This window comes from Ictalurus punctatus, chromosome 20, assembly GCF_001660625.3.
Source record: "Ictalurus punctatus breed USDA103 chromosome 20, Coco_2.0, whole genome shotgun sequence".
Lineage (NCBI taxonomy): Eukaryota > Metazoa > Chordata > Actinopteri > Siluriformes > Ictaluridae > Ictalurus > Ictalurus punctatus.
The window spans coordinates 23,575,182-23,595,226 of record NC_030435.2 but is presented as its reverse complement, the minus strand read 5'-3'; the positions used below and the strand labels follow the sequence as shown (position 1 = coordinate 23,595,226).

The 20,045-nt window shown below is 45.7% G+C and overlaps 1 protein-coding gene across 7 annotated transcripts in view; it reads left to right on the top strand.

The window, feature by feature from the left end:
• The window catches only part of ptprfb (protein tyrosine phosphatase receptor type Fb), a 157,839-nt gene extending 138,911 nt beyond the window's left edge, over positions 1 to 18,928 (top strand). For 6 of the 7 annotated variants that reach the window (XM_053673677.1, XM_053673679.1, XM_053673676.1 and 3 more), the window contains 11 exons: positions 3,144 to 3,267; positions 3,563 to 3,738; positions 5,629 to 5,748; positions 5,973 to 6,127; positions 7,250 to 7,535; positions 9,689 to 9,867; positions 13,031 to 13,157; positions 14,182 to 14,307; positions 15,360 to 15,514; positions 16,309 to 16,444; positions 17,105 to 18,928. In XM_053673677.1, coding sequence (XP_053529652.1) covers positions 3,144 to 3,267; positions 3,563 to 3,738; positions 5,629 to 5,748; positions 5,973 to 6,127; positions 7,250 to 7,535; positions 9,689 to 9,867; positions 13,031 to 13,157; positions 14,182 to 14,307; positions 15,360 to 15,514; positions 16,309 to 16,444; positions 17,105 to 17,173 — 1,653 coding nt within the window. In that variant the 3' untranslated portion in view covers positions 17,174 to 18,928. The remainder of the gene's footprint in view (positions 1 to 3,143; positions 3,268 to 3,562; positions 3,739 to 5,628; positions 5,749 to 5,972; positions 6,128 to 7,249; positions 7,536 to 9,688; positions 9,868 to 13,030; positions 13,158 to 14,181; positions 14,308 to 15,359; positions 15,515 to 16,308; positions 16,445 to 17,104) is intronic. The other variant, XM_053673678.1, reaches the window with a different exon arrangement.
• The last annotated feature ends 1,117 nt before the right edge of the window (positions 18,929 to 20,045 follow it).

The following is a 20,045-nucleotide window of genomic DNA, read 5'->3' as shown; positions in this document are numbered from 1 at the left end:
GGCAGAGGCGGGCATCTCGTTTAGAGGTCATGTGACCTCAGTGGCGGGCGTCTCGTGCAGCGCATGCAGAGGAGGAGGTGAAAGAGGTGGGCGGGGCATCTGTCTGGCTTTTTTTTCCCCCCACATGAATGTTGGTTTAATTTTTAGGAACAAATGACTTCATGTAGAAATCGGTCGTGTGTGTGTGTGTGTGTGTGTGTGTGTGTGTGTGTGTGTGCACCTGCATGCTTTACTTGTGTGTAGTGTGAACACCTGAGAGTCTCTGAGTCACACGAGTGCTGGCAGCTTACACCGTGTGTGTGTGTGTGTGTGTGTGTGTGTGTGTGTGTGATGTATAACCGCAGGCTAAACCTCCTCCCGCTAACATCCAGGATGTTGACAGCGAAATCGCAGGCAGTTATCGCGTCCAACCCTCGTCACGTTCGTTTGCTCTGACGTGTGTTCAGACGCACGTGCAGGTCGTGGATCGTTAAAGCGACACGTTTGTTTGAAGATCAGAACAGGTGCGATGGGAAAATAACCGCATCATTTCTCCGATTAAAGTTGTTTTTGTCCCCGAAGTGACCGACAGGCCGTGTCTCGCCTGAACCGGGCCGGATCGATGCTGAGTAACGACACGCTCGGTGGCGTTATCGACGCCGCGGCGCGGCGTGGCGTGGCGCGGTGTGGCCCGGCGCGTATCTCCGCGGGTCGATGCCCCCGATGCGACTCGGTGTCATTTGAGAGGAGAAATACGAACCCGCGGAGCCGTGCTGTTTTCACTGCAATTAACCTTTCGTAGGAATTTCCACAGACTCGTCTGGACTGTAATTAGGGTTCCGGCGACGCAGCGGACGTCCGCGTCTCTTTGTTCTATTGATGCGCAGCTGTCATTCTGGGCATTGATTAAAGGAACGAGATCCTAAAGGGCTCATTAGCCTCCCACGGTCTTGTCACTTCTCTCCTGCGTGTGAAGCGACTCTGAGTCACTCGCCCTCGTGTCGTGGCACTGCAGCGGAGAGTGGAGTGTAACGTCACTGCTTCCTCTCTCACACCAGTGCAGGGGTTTTATTTAAACCTCCGTCTGTGTCAAGTACTGACCCACCTGGAGAAAGACACCACAGCTGTGTGTGCGTGCGTGCGTGCGTGCGTGTGTGTGTGTGTGTGGGTGGGGGGGTGGGGGGGTGTGTGGAGGTGTGGGTGTGTGTGTGTGTGGGGGGGGTGTGCGTGCGTGTGTGTGTGTGGGTGGGGGGGTGTGGGGGGGTGTGGGTGTGTGTGTGGGGGGGGTGTGGGTGGGTGGGGGGATGGGTGTGTGTGGAGATGTGTGTGGGGGTGTGTGGAGGTGTGTTTGTGTGTGGAGGTGTGTTTGTGTGTGGAGGTGTGTGTGTGGGTGTGATGGCAAATTATACACAAATATTTCCCTCTCTCTTTCATTCATCCTCTTTCTCTCCTTTTTTCTCTCTCCCTCTTCCCTTTGCACTCTCTCCATATCCCTCACTCTGTTTTTCACTGTCCCTTTATTTCTCTCTCTCTTTCTGTCCCCCCTCTCTCTCCATTTCTCTGTCTCGCTCCCTCTTTTTTCTTTTTCAGTCTTTCTCTTCTTTTTTTCCCTTTCCCACTTCCCTTTTCTCTCTCTCTATCTCTCTCTATCTCTCTCTCTCTGTCTCTCTCTCTCTCTCTCTATCTCTCTCTCTCTGTCTCTCTCTCTCTATCTCTCTCTCTCTCTCTCTCTATCTCTCTCTCTCTGTCTCTCTATCTCTCTCTCTCTCTCTATCTCTCTCTCTCTCTGTCTCTCTATCTCTCTCTCTCTGTCTCTCTATCTCTCTCTCTCTGTCTCTCTCTCTCTATCTCTCTCTCTCTGTCTCTATCTCTCTCTATCTCTCTGTCTCTCTCTCTGTCTCTTTCTCTCTATCTCTCTCTCCCTCTGTCTCTCTCTCTTTGTTCCCTCTCTCCTTCCTTCTCCGTCCCTCTTTCATCTGCTCTTGTTCTTACCGTCTCAGCGTCTCTCTCTCTCTTTCTCCAGAGCTGTCACTCTGTTTTTCACTGTCTCTTTATTTCTCTCTCTCTTTCTGTCCCTTCTCTCTATCTCTCTGTCTCTCTCCCTCTTTCTTTCAGTCTTTCTCTCCTCTTTTTCCCTCTCCCTCTTCCCTTTGCTCTCTCTCTCTCTCTCTCTCTCTCTCTCTCTTTCATTCAGTCTCTCCTTCCTTTTCTATCCTTCTTTCATCTGCTCTCGATCTCACTGTCTCAAAGTCTCAGTTTCTCCCTCTCTTTCTCCCTCTTTCACCCTCATTATTTTCTCTCTCTCTCTCTCTCTCTCTCTCTCTCTCTCTCTCTCTCTCTCTCTCTCGGCCATTGTTCTTCCTGTCCTCTCCTGTCAGTAGCTCTGAATAAAGTGCAGGTCGGTCACTCCGTCACTCCATCAGGCCTCGGGGTCTGGACGACTCCGTCACAGTCACACTGCAGCTGCTTCACCTTCAGAAGGAACATTACGACTCGCACACCTGAGACACGGCTGTAGCACAAACACACACACACACACACACACACACACGAGAGAGAGAGAGAGAGAGAGGACACGGATGGATTGATGAATGGACAGATGGATGGATGATTAGACGGGCAGGTAGAGTAATGGAATGCATGTGGATGGTTGCATGGAGGACGTGGATGATTAGAGGAACATTAGTATAGGTGGAGGATTTAGGAACAGATGGATGAATAGATAGAGAAATGGTTAGATAAAAGATATACGGACATGTACATAAACATGTACGTGTTAGCGTGTTCCAGCGTGTTCCAGCGTGTTCCAGCGTGTTAGCGTGTGTTAGCGTGTGTTAGCGTGTTACAGCGTGTTAAAAAAAAAGAAAAGGTGAATGATGTCATATTTAAACTCGTCCTCGTGCTCCTGCCGGCGCTCCAGGAGCTCATAAATCCTCCGCCGCTCCATCCCTCGTTCTTTCGGGTCGCTCGTTCGAGACGCTGGGTCGCTATAGAAACAAAACCTCTCCTGATTAAAGTCCTGCTGCATTGTGGGACACGGATCACCGTCCAGACGCCGAGCACGCCAGCGAAAGTTCTGTGAGCTGAATTCACAAGCGAGAGTTCTGTTCAGTTTGTCGCTCACAATCTGTCTCTCTCTTCTTCTCTCCCCCCTCCCACTGTAGTCCATCGATCCCGGTCAGCAGTTCACCTGGGAGAACTCGAACATGGAGGTGAACAAACCGAAAAACCGCTACGCTAACGTCATCGCCTACGATCACTCCCGAGTCGTGCTGACCTCCGTGGACGGTGAGAGGCGATCACTCGGATATCTATATATATATATATATATATATATATATATATATATATATATATATATATATATATATATATATATATATATATATATATATATATACACATATATATATATACACACACACGCTTAATAAACATTTGGGTGGAGTGCCAAATTCTATTCATGTAGAATACGAGTTAATGACAGTATTTAAAACTCATTTTAATGTGCTTGATGACCCCCCCCCCCCCCCCCCCCCCCCCCCCACACTCACCCCCACCCCCCCGCCGGACTTTTCTGTAGCTGTTCCAGGTAGCGACTACATCAACGCCAACTACATCGACGGCTACCGTAAGCAGAACGCCTACATCGCCACGCAGGGCCCTCTGCCCGAGACGCTCAGCGATTTCTGGAGGATGGTGTGGGAGCAGAGGACCAACACCATCATCATGATGACCAGACTGGAGGAGAAATCACGGGTCAGTTCTTCGCTAACACTAAGACCTCAAAACAAAAAACACGATTAGTCTGGATTAACTAACGCAAATTAATCCAAAGTCAGTTTAATTACGGACAAATGGAGTTGATTTAATCGCTGATCTAATTGTTGGTAATATACGTATAAATACGTCATAAGTCAATACAGTAATACGTATTTGTAATAACAACCTAACTCCTTGTGGTTTCTATAGAAACAGCCCGTCCGCAGGGCGATAGAAACGGAGTAAAAACGCTATTTATCTCGGGAAAAACGTCCGTGATCTAGGGCTGGGACGATATATCGATATAATATCCGTATCGTGATACACTTTTCTGAGATATCGCTGGTATGATGATGCATTTTTTTTTACGTTTTTATGTAAAAATAATAATAATAATAATAATTATAATAATAATTATAAATGAAACGGTACTGAATGGACGTCGTCGACTTGACAGAACTGCTCACGACTTTTATTTACTTTATAAAACGTCTTTGTAGGCATTAAAGAAACGTATCGTCAAACCCGTTCTCACCGTAGATTTGCCTGTTTGACTCGTATTTGACGGACGGTTTGTTCGTTAATTTATCTCTCGTGATACGCAGCGTAGAAATGTCCTCGAGTGTCGTGATGTGATGTTTCTCGTCGTATCGCCCAGCCCCTGGCGTAAACGTACGTACGGCGGATACGGTCACGTTTCCTGTAAATGTTTAACATCTGTTTCAGGAGTGTCTTATCGAGAACGTCGTTAAGAGGACTTCCTCGAAATATATATATATATACGACGCGGTTAAGACTAACGGCGTGCGATCAGGATGGTGAGGTTCATAGCAGGTGAAGTTAAAAAACGTTCTTGGTGATGGATTCAGAATATTATAAATATAAATATAAATCTCTCTCTGGAAGGAAAAGAGGAAGGTTGAGCAGTCGAGGCTAAGTGGCCTGTCGGATGCTGCGGTGTAATGGCTCGTGACGCTCTTCGCTAAAACAGAAAGCGTGTCGGGAGAAACGTCAGTGCGTAAGTGTGAGCGTCGTGCAGATATCCGGAGTGTGAAATGTCACATCTGACAGCCGCTGGGTGTTGGAGCTGCCGCGACCCGAGAAAAACGCCGCGCGCCGGGCGGGATGATGGACGGGAGGTCAGATCGGGGACAAAAGCGACACGGGAGAGAGGGATACGACAGAGCGACGGGTGTGGATTCAGGGCGTGATGTTTTGGATCGTTCCCGCCGCTGATGATCGTTCACGCTTTACCTCGGGATTAAAGATTTTAACGTAACGCGTCACCTTCCAAACTGTGATTTCGAGGAAGCACACGGTGTGACGTCGTAATAAGAATCCCACCGTCCCGACATTCGTAACGCTGTTCAGCGCTCGATTCTGATTGGACACAGGGTGTTGGTTCGTTTTCGAAATCGTGGTAGCGTCCCTGCTCGGGAGTTTCAACGCTCCGTGAACGGATTTATTTATTTATTTATTTAAAAGTGCGTTATCTTTGAAGATTTCCGACGCATTTACGTAGCATTCCGTTACGTATACGGAAGGAGTCTCCGGTGTCAGTCAGAGGTAAGGCGGTAAAGGTAGGTTTTCCAGCTCTCCAGAGGAGTCTGAGCTTTACGGTTTCTGCAGCAAAAAAAAAAATGTTTGGCCCTGTCAGCTTTAAACGTAACCGTAAATGGATAAAAAGTACGAGGTGATGTTCTTTAATGAAACGTTTTTTTAAAAATTAAAAAAAAAAACACGGGAATCGTTGGAAAATCGCTGTCGTGTATAAAAGGAATAAAACACGTGCGGTAATGAAATTCTGCTGTACGTTGTTGATTATTTTCCCGATCGAGAGTTGTGCGCGTCATTTGCTCAGATTGCGTTTCTTGTGTGATGTCACAGGTGAAGTGTGACCAGTACTGGCCGGTACGTGGAACAGAAACGTACGGAATGATCCAGGTGACCATGTTGGATACGGTGGAGCTGGCGACGTACAGCGTGCGCACGTTTGCACTTTATAAGGTAAAAAAAAACAAAAAAAAAACACCACCACATACGTTTCCATCTGCGAGAACATGGCAGGATGAATGAAATTTAAAATCCATCTGTTCCTCCTCGTTATTCACAGAGTGGAGGATTTTCGGATTTAAATACTTGGACGTTTTCCCGCTCGATGAAATCCTGAGCGTTTTCATTGTTTCTGTTTTTTTGTTTGTTTGTTTTTTTTAACGTTTATTCCGTATCAGAACGGCTCCAGTGAGAAGAGAGAGGTGAGACAGTTCCAGTTCATGGCGTGGCCGGATCACGGCGTGCCCGAGTACCCTACGCCCATCCTGGCCTTCCTGCGAAGGGTTAAAGCATGTAACCCTCCTGACGCCGGGCCCATGGTGGTGCACTGCAGGTGAGCTAACGCTTTACGTTACACAGACATCTCACGGGCGCCGCGTACGTCGGACCGTGAGCTCGCGCTATTCGGAATTCAGCTGATACGGTCTTAAAGGAACAGTTCTGATAAAAAAAAAGTTCAGATGAATCTTTTACCCTAAAGATAAGCTCTGTGTCTGAAGTACGTTTGCTGTTTTATTTTAACTAGATTTGATGACACGGAGACGTGCACAATGGCGGATTTGGATACGTATGAAAAGATTGTATTAACACAAATAGCAGCAGTGAATTAATCACTGATTCAGTTAATCAGTGATTCAGTTAATCAGTGATTCAGTTAATCAGTGATTCAGTTAGTTATCAGCAACTCGGATAGCGATACGTGAGTCAGTTAGTAATTAGCGAGTCAGTTAGTAATCAGATGATTTAATTGTCATTAGATGACAATTAGTATTAGGTGATTCAGTTAGTGTTAAGCGATATGGTAGTCAGTGATTCAGTTATTAATGAGTGATTCAGTTATTGATTCAGTTAATCAGTGTTTCGGTTAGCGATAAGTGATTTAGTAATCTCTGAAAACGGATTCGGTGAGTTATAAGAGAGATTTAGTTTGTAATGAGCGATTCAGTGATTCAGTTAGTGGTATGCAATTCAGTTAGTAATGAGTGATTCAGTTAGTGATAAGTGACTCAGTTAGTGTTAAGCGATACAGTAATCAGTGATTCAGTTAGTAATGAGTGATTCAGTTAGTGGTAGGTGATTCAGTTAGTGTTGAGTGATTCAGTAACCAGTGGTTCAGTTAGTAATGAGTGATTCAGTTAGTGTTGAGTGATTCAGTAATCAGTGATTCAGTTAGTAATGAGTGATTCAGTTAGTGGTAGGTGATTCAGTTAGTGTTGAATGATTCAGTAATCAGTGGTTCAGTTAGTAATGAGTGATTCAGTTAGTGGTAGGTGATTCAGTTAGTGTTGAGTGATTCAGTAATCAGTGGTTCGGTTAGTAGTAGGTGATTCAGTTATTGTTAAGCGATTCAGTAAACAGTGATTCAGTTAGTAAAAGTTGATTCTGGATATGAACGAGAAACAATGAAGACACGTTGAATCTGGGGGGTTTTTTTGTTTGTTTTTTTACCCGTCAGTGCCGGCGTGGGTCGCACTGGCTGCCTCATCGTGATCGACGCCATGCTGGAGCGCATGAAGCACGAGAAGACGGTGGACATTTACGGCCACGTGACGTGCATGCGCTCTCAGAGGAACTACATGGTGCAGACGGAGGATCAATACATCTTCATCCACGAGGCGCTGCTGGAGGCGGCGACCTGCGGCGTCACCGAGGTCCCGGCACGAAACCTCTACACACACATCCAAAAACTGAGCCAGCCCCCGCCCGGAGACACCGTCAGCTCCATGGAGCTCGAGTTTAAGGTCTGAAACACACACACACACACACACACACACACACACACACACTAGTATAAAATATCTTTTTTAAAATAAACACTTAAATATCTGCATTTTGTACCTTTTTAGCACATGATTTAGAAATTCAACACCGCTAGCTACATATAGTCGAGCGCAAAAGTTTGTGCACCCCTAGGACAAAATGACTCGTTAGTATTTCAGATTTTTAATGTTGATTGTATGTTAATATAGTTTCAGTCTTCCTCCTTTTCTTAGTTATAATGTGTGTCTTTAATTTATTTCCATTGTTCATTTATTTATTTCATGGATCTGTTGATCAAACTTTGTAGAAACTTTCGCATATATATATATATATATATATATATATATATATATATATATATATATATATATAATATTTGTTGTTGCTGTTGTTGACCGTGATTGAGTGTGAGGGTAACCTATTGTTAGGATTTTTTTTAAAAAATAATTTTGTTGGTTATGTTGTTAGTCGTAACTAAGCTACCTACCTACCTGGAGAGACTAGAACTAGAGAGTTAAAAAAAAATTATTTCCATTTCATTCGAGAATTTCTCGCACACACAAAATGTTTTTTTGGATGCGTGATATATGTGAAATAACACGTTTTTTGGATAGTCGGCCCGGACGTCTGGACGTGACGGTAAACTTGTAAATATTAGTGTTCGGGTCATGCAGCAGTAAAAAAAAAAAAAAAAAAAAAAAATTACGTTAAATGAAATCAGCCGTGTTTCAAAAAAAAAACGTAAAAAAAAAATAAAAGTAGCATTTGGTGCAGAAGGAACATTTGTGGATCCGGGTTTCACTCCACGCTGCCCATCTGTGCTCTGGTGCTGCCAGTCACGCCTCCGCTCACCGCCCGGCCAACACACACACACACACACACACACATAGAGTTTAATCTCTCGTTTACACTCCATTACACTTTCCCACACTCCACTATTCCAACCTGTCTAACAGAAACTGAGCACTTTGTCCTTTTTTTTCTTCTTCTTCTTCTTTTTTTACGCTTTCTGCTTTCGATTGTTCGGAAAACTTTAAACTGTCCATCAAACCGCTATCGAAGTGTGTGTTTAATTCGGCTCTGAGAGACAGTATCTAATAAAACATCAGACAAACCCCGTCTCAGGTACCACATCAACACTTCAAAGTGGAGGTTTAAGCAGATCATCCGTCCATCCATCCGTTTTCTATACCGCTTATCCTACAGGGTCACGGAGAACCTGGAGCCTATCGCAGGGAGCACGGGGTACAGGGCGGGGTACACACGGACGGGGTGCCGATCCATCGCAGGGCACAATCACACACACTCGTACACCCGTTCATACACTACGGACACTTTGGACACGCCAATCAGCCTACCATGCATGTGTTTGGACTGGGGGAGGAAACCGGAGTACCCGGAGGAAACCCCCGCAGCACGGGGAGAACACGCAAACTCACACACACACACACACACACACACACACACAGAGTAGCGTCAGAAATCTAACCCCCCCAACCCTGGAGGTGTGAGGTGAACGTGATAAGTGTTAAGTCATAGTGGTTTAATGAATTATTACTACTATTACTGTACTCTTATATTATAAAACACTGTTAAATCATTCATCGATAATTATTCATCCAAAAACGTTTTATCGTTGCAGGTCTAGCTACAATTTTTTAAAAATAATAATTTAACGTTTATTCATAAACTTTTGCTCGAAGGAGACAAACGTAGGAAAGCGGTGATGGACTGTAATCAGGATTCCTGTGCTTATTTATCACCAGGTGTTATGTTGTTGAAATATTATAGACTCGAAACATTACGCTTTTAAACGTGTCGCCTTTGAACTTTGCTTTATTTTCCGACGCTAAGACGGCTACAGGACTGCAGTTTGTTTTTCCTGTTTTCCTTCTTAATTATTGTCGTTACAGAACAGGAAGGAAACAGAACATGGAAAGGTTTTTTTGTTTTTTGTTTTTTTTAGCTGTATAGCTGTGTGATAAGGATGTTTATGCGGAACTTACCACTAGGGGGAGCTGTGCCGTCATGATTCTGTCGTCCTTCGCTGTACAGGATTATTATTATTATTATTATTATTTTTTTTTTTTTAATTAATGGTATTAAAAATCTGTGTGTGTGTGTGTGTGTGCAGAGGCTGGCCAACTCCAGAGCTCACACATCACGCTTCATCAGCGCCAACCTGCCGTGCAACAAGTTCAAGAACCGACTGGTGAACATCATGCCGTTCGAGTCGACGCGTGTGTGTCTGCAGCCAATCAGAGGCGTGGAGGGGTCCGACTACATCAACGCCAGCTGCATCGATGGTTACAGGTAACACATACACACACACACACACACACACGCACACACTCCAAAACACCATGTCCACTCGTCTCTTCAGCTACTCATCAGACTGACTGAGAGACAGAAAGATAAACAGACAGACAGACAGGTAAACAGACAGACAGATAAACAGACAGAGAGATATTTAAAAAGACAAACAGACAAATATATAGACAGACACAGAGACAGACAGATATACAGTCAGACAGACTGGTAGACATATAAGCCGAGAGACAGACAGAGAGACAGATACACACAGACAGATAGTTAAACAGACAGACAAACATACAAAGCCTGACACAAAGACTTAAACAGACTGACAGACAGATGTGGATAGACAGAAAGATAGACAGAGACTGATAGACAGACAGATGGGCAAAAAGAATATCTCAGAAATCTCCCAGATATTCACACAGACCTGTTCGATAAAGCGGAACAGAGAGACAGACAGGTAGACAGACAGGTAGAATGTTGTAGTAAAGATGGCGGAGGTGGAGAAGTCAGGGTCGTTCTTTTCATCAGTGATAAAAGTGAAAAGGGGTTAAAGCTGCGTATGAACTGTTTAAAGCTGTCGTACCGTGTGTGTGTGTGTGTGTGTGTGTGTGTGTGTGCGTGTGTGCGTGTGTAATGAGAGCGGCTCTGCAGAGACTTGTCTCTCGTTATGGTCTGTAAATATGTGCAGTGGCGATGGATCCCGACGCAGCGGCGCGTTTCTTAATGAAGTGTTTTTCCACACGTGCTCCTGTTTTACACGTGGTGTCACTCGGAGCGCCGCCGGGATTCATCGCTCCGGGACGCGGTGTCCGATTCCCCGCACGCGACGGGACGGTTCTCAGCACCGAGTGTCCGTGTTAGAGCCAGATGTGTAGTGCAGCGTAGCTCGTGTTGTGTCGATGCTCTCGGGTAGAAACACATTCCCACTGATTACTCCGTCTCCATAATCGGCGCTGGAGCACAATCAGTACAAGAGCGCGTACGGGGTGGTGTACAGGGGGAGTGTGAGACAGGGGGAGTGTGAGACAGGGGGAGTGTACAGGGGGAGTGTACAGGGGGAGTGTATAGGGGGAGTGTACAGGGGGAGTGTATAGGGGGAGTGTACAGGGGGAGTGTGAGTGTACAGGGGGAGTGTGAGACAGGGGGAGTGTGAGACAGGGGGAGTGTGAGTGTACAGGGGGAGTGTGAGTGTACAGGGGGAGTGTGAGACAGGGGGAGTGTACAGGGGAGTGTACAGGGGGAGTGTGAGACAGGGGGAGTGTACAGGGGGAGTGTACAGGGGGAGTGTGAGTGTACAGGGGGAGTGTGAGACAGGGGGGGTGTACAGGGGGAGTGTGAGACAGGGGGAGTGTACAGGGGGAGTGTGAGTGTACAGGGGGAGTGTACAGGGGGAGTGTACAGGGGGAGTGTGAGTGTACAGGGGGAGTGTACAGGGGAGTGTACAGGGGGAGTGTACAGGGGGAGTGTGAGTGTACGGGGGGAGTGTACAGGGGGAGTGTACAGGGGGAGTGTGAGACAGGGGGAGTGTGAGACAGGGGGAGTGTACAGGGGGAGTGTACAGGGGGAGTGTGAGTGTACAGGGGGAGTGTGAGACGGGGAGTGTGAGACAGGGGGGGTGTACAGGGGGAGTGTGATTGTACAGGGGGAGTGTACAGGGGGAGTGTGAGTGTACAGGGGGAGTGTACAGGGGGAGTGTACAGGGGGAGTGTACAGGGGGAGTGTGAGTGTACGGGGGGAGTGTACAGGGGGAGTGTACAGGGGGAGTGTGAGACAGGGGGAGTGTGAGACAGGGGGAGTGTACAGGGGGAGTGTACAGGGGGAGTGTGAGTGTACAGGGGGAGTGTGAGTGTACGGGGGGAGTGTACAGGGGGAGTGTACAGGGGGAGTGTACAGGGGGAGTGTGAGACAGGGGGAGTGTGAGACAGGGGGAGTGTACAGGGGGAGTGTGAGACAGGGGGAGTGTACAGGGGGAGTGTACAGGGGGAGTGTACAGGGGGAGTGTGAGACAGGGGGAGTGTACAGGGGGAGTGTACAGGGGGAGTGTACAGGCGAGTGGTAACAGGTTTCATCCCAATTCATAAGCGGATAAATCCTGCTGGTGTCTCCGGGGTGGAAACGTGTTTCGTTAGAGAAACCCGAGCCTCTTCCAATACATCTTTTAATTACACCATCATCACTGCTACTGTGTGGAGCTTTCAGAGTCCAGCTCAGAGGAGGGCCTCTCTCTCTCTCTCTCTCTCTCTCATTCTCTCTATCTCTCTCTCTATCTATCTATCCCTCTCTCTATCTATCTGTCTCTATGTCTCTCTCTCCCCCTCTGTCTCTCTCCCCCTCTGTCTCTCTATCTCTCTCTCTCGGTCTCTCTCTCTCTCCCTCTGTCTCTCTATCTCTCTCTCTCGGTCTCTCTCTCTCTCTCCCTCTGTCTCTCTATCTCTCTCTCGCCCTCTGTCTCTCTATCTCTTTCTCTCTATCTCTCTCTCCCCCTCTGTCTCTGTCTCTCTCCCCCTCTGTCTCTCTCTCTCCCCCTCTGTCTCTCTATCTCTCTCTGTCTCTCTCCGTCTCTCTCTCCCTCTCTCGCTCTGTCTCTGTCTCTCTCTATCCGTGTATGTGTGTGTCTCCTCCTTTCTGCTCTCCGTTTCTTCATTTGTCAGAACAAGACCCTGAGCAGACTTTAATCTCCAGCTTCCACGTTATTGCCTCGCCTGCAGCACCTTCATTAGCTGCTAACCCCTGTGTGTGTGTGTGTCTGTGTGTGTGTGTGTGTGTGTATGTGTCTGTGTGTGTGCGCGCGCGAGTGAGACACTGAAAGATGTGAGGCAAAACGGAAGAGATGTTTCAAATCCACAGTGTCCGTGATGCGCTGCTGCCACCTAGTGGTGTCACTCACGCTGCATTCAGGATGCCTGATTGATTGATTGATTGATTATTTTTACTTCCTTGTTTGATTAAATAATGAGACGTCTGATCGCTCAGACGTGAAGTTGTTGATTAGGTTTCTATAACAGCGGCTCTGACAGTAGTGCAGCTGCAAGCCACAGGTTTACATGAACACGCCGGTTCTATAACGTACGGTACACCTTATCGTTGCTATAGTAACAGCGTAAACGGAAACCGTACCCACGTAACCGCTGTGTGTGTGTGTGTCTGTGTATTACAGGCAGCAGAAAGCGTACATCGCCACTCAGGGTCCTCTGGCCGAGACCACGGAGGATTTCTGGAGGATGCTGTGGGAGCACAACTCCACCATCGTGGTGATGCTGACCAAACTCCGCGAGATGGGACGGGTAAGGAAACGCCCGGCGGTGGCGGCAGACGAACACTAGACTAAACCTCGTAGTCGCGAGACGTCATACACTTTAGACCTAAACATCAAAAAGAGGCTTGTTTCAGATTAGAAAAAATAAATTTTATGATAAAGGTACATGGTTCAATAGATAACTTCACTCTTATTACGCTAATATGGTTTATAGCCTAGCGTCATAGTGTTGTTAGCTAGCTCAAGCTCACTAGCAAGCTACTGTAACAATGCAAAATATATATATATATATATATCTTAGTAAATTCCATGTAAAGGAATCTTGATTATGCTATTCCTTTATGGAGTAATTATTTGTAATAATCTCATAATAAATATTACATAAAGTTGCGCAAATATTTACAATATTTTGACTCGCTAAGACGATTTTTTTTTTCTCCCAATAAATAATTATTAAAATCCAAACATTGTGGATAAAGTGCTCGATAAATTGCTCGATTATGCCGACTCGGTTTTCCACTGAAATGCTGAGTTTTTGCAAATCTGGCAACGTTTTGGACGCTCATGTAGCAGCATTTCTTTTCGATATTACGGGCTTGTTTTATGTAAGAGATCCCGAGCTGGACGTCTCGGCCGGATGTGGACTAAAACGCGGAGATGTTTTGCTTCATGAGCCGATCAGGGCTTTTCTCCGGGGTTGTTTACGATGGTTTTGGAGATGTAGGTGTTTACGGCGTGCGCTGTTCCTCCAGGGACGCTGCGTGTGTAATAAAATCACATGAGGCCGGTCACCCGGGGGTTAAACGGCGCTCCTCTCTGCTCGTGTTTGTGTCGGAGCCAGCGGGCGTAAGAATCCGTCTCGTCTCTGAGGCGTTAAAGCCCGGTGAGAGTCGGTCCGCTGAGAGCGAGCGGCTTTATCAGGGTGTAGAAGTGTGGACGGTTGTAATGTAGCGTGACCACGGGGTTTTGATCAGAATATAAATAAATGTAGTCTATAATCCAACGCCAGTTAATCTCTCTGTCTGTCTGTCTGTCTGTCTGTCTGTCTGCAGGAGAAGTGTCATCAGTACTGGCCGGCCGAGCGCTCCGCCCGTTATCAGTACTTCGTGGTCGACCCCATGGCTGAGTACAACATGCCTCAGTACATCCTGCGAGAGTTTAAAGTCACCGACGCCAGGGTACGAGAGACGCTCCGCCTCTGCCTCCGCCTCCACTACTCTACCGTTCCACCTGCCTCACTCTGTCTCAGTCTGTCTCATTGTAGCTGACTTTTGTCTGTGTTTCTCAGAGTGTGTGTGTGTGTGTGTGTTGAGTCATATGCAAGTGAAGGCTTTGCCTCGCTCTCATTCTGACTCGCTCTCTCTTCCTGCCTCATTCTGACTCACAATCTCTTCCTGTCTCATTCTGCCTCATTCTGACTCGCTCTCTCTTCCCGCCTCATTCTGCCTCGCTCTGCCTCATTCTGACTCGCTCTCTCTTCCTGCCTCATTCTGACTCGCTCTGCCTCATTCTGACTCGCTCTCTCTTCCCGCCTCATTCTGACTCGCTCTCTCTTCCCGCCTCATTCTGACTTACTCTGCCTCATTCTGACTCGCTCTCTCTTCCCGCCTCATTCTGACTTACTCTGCCTCATTCTGACTCGCTCTCTCTTCCCGCCTCATTCTGACTTACTCTGCCTCATTCTGACTCGCTCTCTCTTCCCGCCTCATTCTGACTTACTCTGCCTCATTCTGACTCGCTCTCTCTTCCCGCCTCATTCTGACTCGCTCTCTCTTCCCGACTCATTCTGACTCTCTCTCTCTCTTCCTGCCTCATCCTGCCTCACTCTGCCTCTTTCTGCCTCACTTGTTTGTGTCTCACTCCCCCCCTCTTCTGCCACTCCTGGTCTGTCTCACTCTTTGTGACTGTCTTACTCCCTTTTTTGTCTGTCTGCTGCAAAATAGGGTCATGGTAATGCAAAAGCTTTAGCGTACACACACACACACACACACACACACACACCCTAGACACATGTTTGCACAGAAGCCATATGGAGCCTCTCCAGTGTTTCACTCTGATGGAGAGAAACTCCAGATGCTGTGTGTGTGTGTGTGTGTGTGTGTGTGTGTTCGCGTATCTGTGTGCATGTGTGTGTGTGTGTGTGTGTGTGTGTTTGGTTAAAAGCTTCTCTGTGCCTCCCAATGTAATTTTCCAAAAATAATAAATGTCCCTGTTTCCTCGCGCTCCTCAGGACGGCCAATCACGGACGATCCGCCAGTTCCAGTTCACCGATTGGCCGGAGCAGGGCGTGCCGAAGACAGGCGAGGGATTCATCGATTTCATTGGCCAAGTGCATAAAACCAAGGAGCAGTTCGGTCAGGACGGACCAATCACTGTGCACTGCAGGTAACACACACACACACACACACACACACACACACACGTACAATAAGATCTGAAGATCTTATAACGGTTTACTGATATATATTTTAATTTCATAACACCAGGGCTGGGCTGATATATCGATATATCACAGACATCATGATACACGCGATACAATATCCTGAGATATCGTTGGTACATTTTTTACATCGTAGTAATTACAGATTAAACGATTAAACGGATGCCGTCGATTTGACGTTTTTTTTTTGTTTTTTTTTTTAGAACTTAACCTTCTTTGTCTCTAAAGAAAAGTCTCATCAAAGAGTTAAACTTTTTATTATTTATTTATTTTACAGCTGTTTAGCGGAGTTTGTTAGGAGAATGATATTGTCCTGCTGCGCGTCGTGTATCGTAGAGATCATGTCCCCGAGTATCGCGATACGATATTTTTGGCGCATCGCTCAGCCCTACTCAGCGCTGATCCCAGGATGGAACGCTAAAAATAAATGTGCTTGATTTTAATTACTGTAGTTACGGATTTTACACGAAATAATCAAATCGTTGAGCTTTTTTATTTTAACGGTGTATTGCAGTGTGTTCGAGTATGGTTTTATTCAGTGAGGTGCGTTCTCATTGGTTGAGGAAGGAACGCATAAATTAATATTCACGCAGATTTGCTTTTTTTCACAAAATGGATTCTTAACGAAAATATATTGGTTTTGGATAACCGATGATAACTGAGTGCTGTAACTGTGTGTGTGTGTGTGTGTGTGTGTGTGTGTGTGTGTGTGTGTGTGTGTGTGTGTGTGGTTCCTCAGTGCGGGAGTGGGCAGGACCGGGGTGTTCATCACTCTCAGCATTGTTCTGGAGAGGATGAGATATGAAGGAGTGGTGGATTTGTTCCAGACGGTTAAAACTCTGCGCACTCAGAGACCTGCCATGGTGCAGACCGAGGTATAAACACCGTCACTCAACACCGTCACTCAACACCTCCTCTCAACACCATCCGCTCTGCTCAACACCGTCACTCAACACCTCCACTCAACACCATCCGCTCTGCTCAACACCGTCACTCAACACCTCCTCTCAACACCATCCGCTCTGCTCAACACCATCCGCTCTGCTCAACACCGTCACTCAACACCATCCGCTCTGCTCAACACCTCCTCTTAACACCATCACTCAACACCTCCACTCAACACCTCCTTTCAACACCGTCACTCAACACCATCCGCTCTGCTCAACACCGTCACTCAACACCGTCACTCAACACCTCTGTTCAGCCGTGCTTGAGCTGATATCGATATCCATCCGATTTTGTATTCTTTAAAACCTGCTCAGCTTGAAATGATATTTTAAACACTTAAAAACACAGAAAACAAACCCACATCGCCACGACAACGATAACGCCACGACAATTTTTTACATTTGTTTCGTTTAACAGACGCACGAAAAAAAATACATCTGCGTATAAACAGACGTGTTGATTATTTCATGATTCTGTGAATAATTCTGTGAAATGAACTGAACACTAACCCTGCTCTGTGTGTGTGTGTGTGTGTGTGTGTGTGTGTGTGTGTGTGTGTGTGTGTGTCTGTGTGTTCTCCCTATAAGGACCAGTACCAGCTGTGTTACCGAGCAGCTCTGGAGTATCTGGGGAGTTTCGACCACTATGCAACGTAACACTGCGGGACTTCAGCTACCGGGAACAATAACAACAACAACAACAAAAACACTTAGGAGTGTGTGTGTGTCGAGTGTCTCTCTCACACACACATATACGCACACACACACACACACAACCCTGACACACAACACACTTTCTTTCCTGATTGACTCACATTCAGCATATTCAGATTCAGCAGCTCTGAACTCTTAATTTTACACACACACACACACACACACACACACACACACACACACAAAACAGCTACTGGTAGCGTTTTATTTCTTTCGTTTTTTAATCATTATAAAATTTTATTCTGACTTTTATTTAGATTGACTTTTTATTTTGATGTTTTTAATAATCGCTTAACATCGTCTTCTCGTCTTAACGGCCTCCGCGCCTTTTCCTTTTCCACAAACCGGTACTGGTATTTTTATTATTATTATTATTATTATTATTATTTAATTTTAATTGTAATTTCATTTCCCGTTCTTTCTCTTTTTTTTTAGGTTATTTGAGCACACAGGGTGTGTGATTTTTTTAACACGTACTAACACAAGAGGGCGCTGTTCGTCCTCAGCGCTGCTGTCGGATTTCATTCATAACATTTTTCATTTCTTTTATATATGAGTTGTCATTTTTATTATTATTATTATTATTATTATTATTCGACGAATCGCAGCGGGTTAACTTCATTACTTTGTAGAAAAGAAAATATCGACGTAAAAAAAAATAAAAAATCTACAGATACAACAGCGGCGACGCTACACACACACGCCACGGCGGAGACGTTCGCGCGTAAAGGCGCGCGCCGATGTTCCGTTTCTTTTTACATCGCGATAATAGTTATTATCACGATCTCAATGTTGTCGGTTAGAATCACAATAAGTAAATAAATAAATAGACACAAACACACACATTTACATCCACCTCCGGTTCCGTAGCCACTTAATGCTGATTGGACGGAGCCGGGTCATGTGGCCGGCACTTCCTGTGGAACGTTCGCTAACGATATATACGTGTTAAATAGCACGATACACGGCGTATTCGATTATCGGCGCGCGCCTACTGTATACGAGGCGTTAAAAATCTATCACGCGATATATATATACGTTTTGATCCCGAGTCTGATTTCTCATCCAAGTGTACAGTATTAACCACTCCACAAGTGAACTTTTTATACGGAAATATAGATATATATATAGATATATATATATATAAATATAAATATATAAATATACACGTATAAATATGAGAAAGTATAAATATTATTCATAAAGTATATATACAGCTACAGATATACGATCAGTCGTCACTTCTTCCGGACGAACACGATCGGGATGTACCAACTACGGAGAGACTGCGGGGGGGTGAAATCTGTATTAATCCTGCGAAAAGTAATATCTACTGTATTAACCCTAACACACACCACACGCGTACGGGTGTGTCCGGGCGTGTGCGAGCGTATGTGAGTGTGTGTGAGTGTGTGTGTGTGTGTGTGTGTGTGTGTGTTGTCTCTGATGAAGCACAGCGGAGGCCTGATTATAACCACACACTAAGCTGGCCAAAAGTTTCCTTTTTACCTTGTGAATGGTTCGTGCCGTAGAGGTTTAAATCTGTTGTATACACACTCTGTTTTCTATTCGTTAAGAAGAAAGATGTAGAGAGAAAAAAACAACAAAAACAACTGGAATTTAAAAAAATGTTGATGTTAATAAAGTTGAATAATTGTTTTGGGAATTTTTTTTTTTTTTTTTTGTACAACACCCTGACGTCTGAAGTCTCTTTTTGTGTTGTTTGTTTTTAATCCTTAAATCTATAAAGTGGTTCGATTTAATTAACGGAAAACTCCACCCTGAATTTTACCATTTTTTTTTTAATTAAAATAATACGCTATATACAAGATGTTTGTATTGAAATATGTATGGGACGGAGCGTCGTTATCATCAGCGTCAACGTCATCCTCCTCCTCAACCGGACGCTCGAGCTGTCGATCCAAATCTCTCTAACCAATTAGAGTAAACTGCTGTTAAGCCCCGCCCACGCACGAGGTTTGCGCCAGAATGGCGGGACGTGAACTTTTTTCTTCCGTAAAAAGTTACGTCCCAATACTTTTGGCACGAATTTAATTCCGTAGGTTACTACGCGGATTCGAATTTTCGTGGCGGTCAGGTTTCGCCGTTAGAGCTGAGAAGCAGAAAGAACGAGAGCGAGCGCTTCTTTCTTTTCCAGCAGCAAATCCAGTGCAGAACTAGTGGTGACGTCCCAGGATGCAGTGCGGCTCTATCAGCTCGGCTAGTTGGCGACCTACGTGATGGCGTGTTCAGATTAGAACACTCAAGCGCCACCGCATCATCACTCACTTTAGCTAAAGATGGTGCTGCGCCGCTATCAGGACGGCCTTGTGGGTAATGTGGGAAACCGTTAACACAAAACTGAGCAACAAATATATATATATTTATACCAAAAAAAGGAATCTCGATCACGTGTTAATTATAAAAATTGAACGAGTATACGAAACGTTCAGGGTGGAATTTTCCTTTCAGAATCTTTTCCTGCTGCAGCACGGCGTTTTGCCGTCAACCGACTAAAGGTTCCTGGTGTTTTTGGTACTTGCTCAAGATACAGCGAGAAATAACGACAGAATGTCATTATGATGTCATTATATATTCAAATATATTCATATATTCACTTCCAGGACTGGAAGTGCTGGAAGTGAGAGTTCTCTCTTCACTCGAGACAATGTAGGTCAGTCAAAACAGACCAGGAACTCGTTCATGAACCACATAGTTCTCATTCAGGAGATTTCCGCAGATCGGGTAGTCGTTTGAAACGTTCCCGAGGGGGAAATGCGTCTACGGACAGACAGGCGGACGGCCTCCTTCGTCA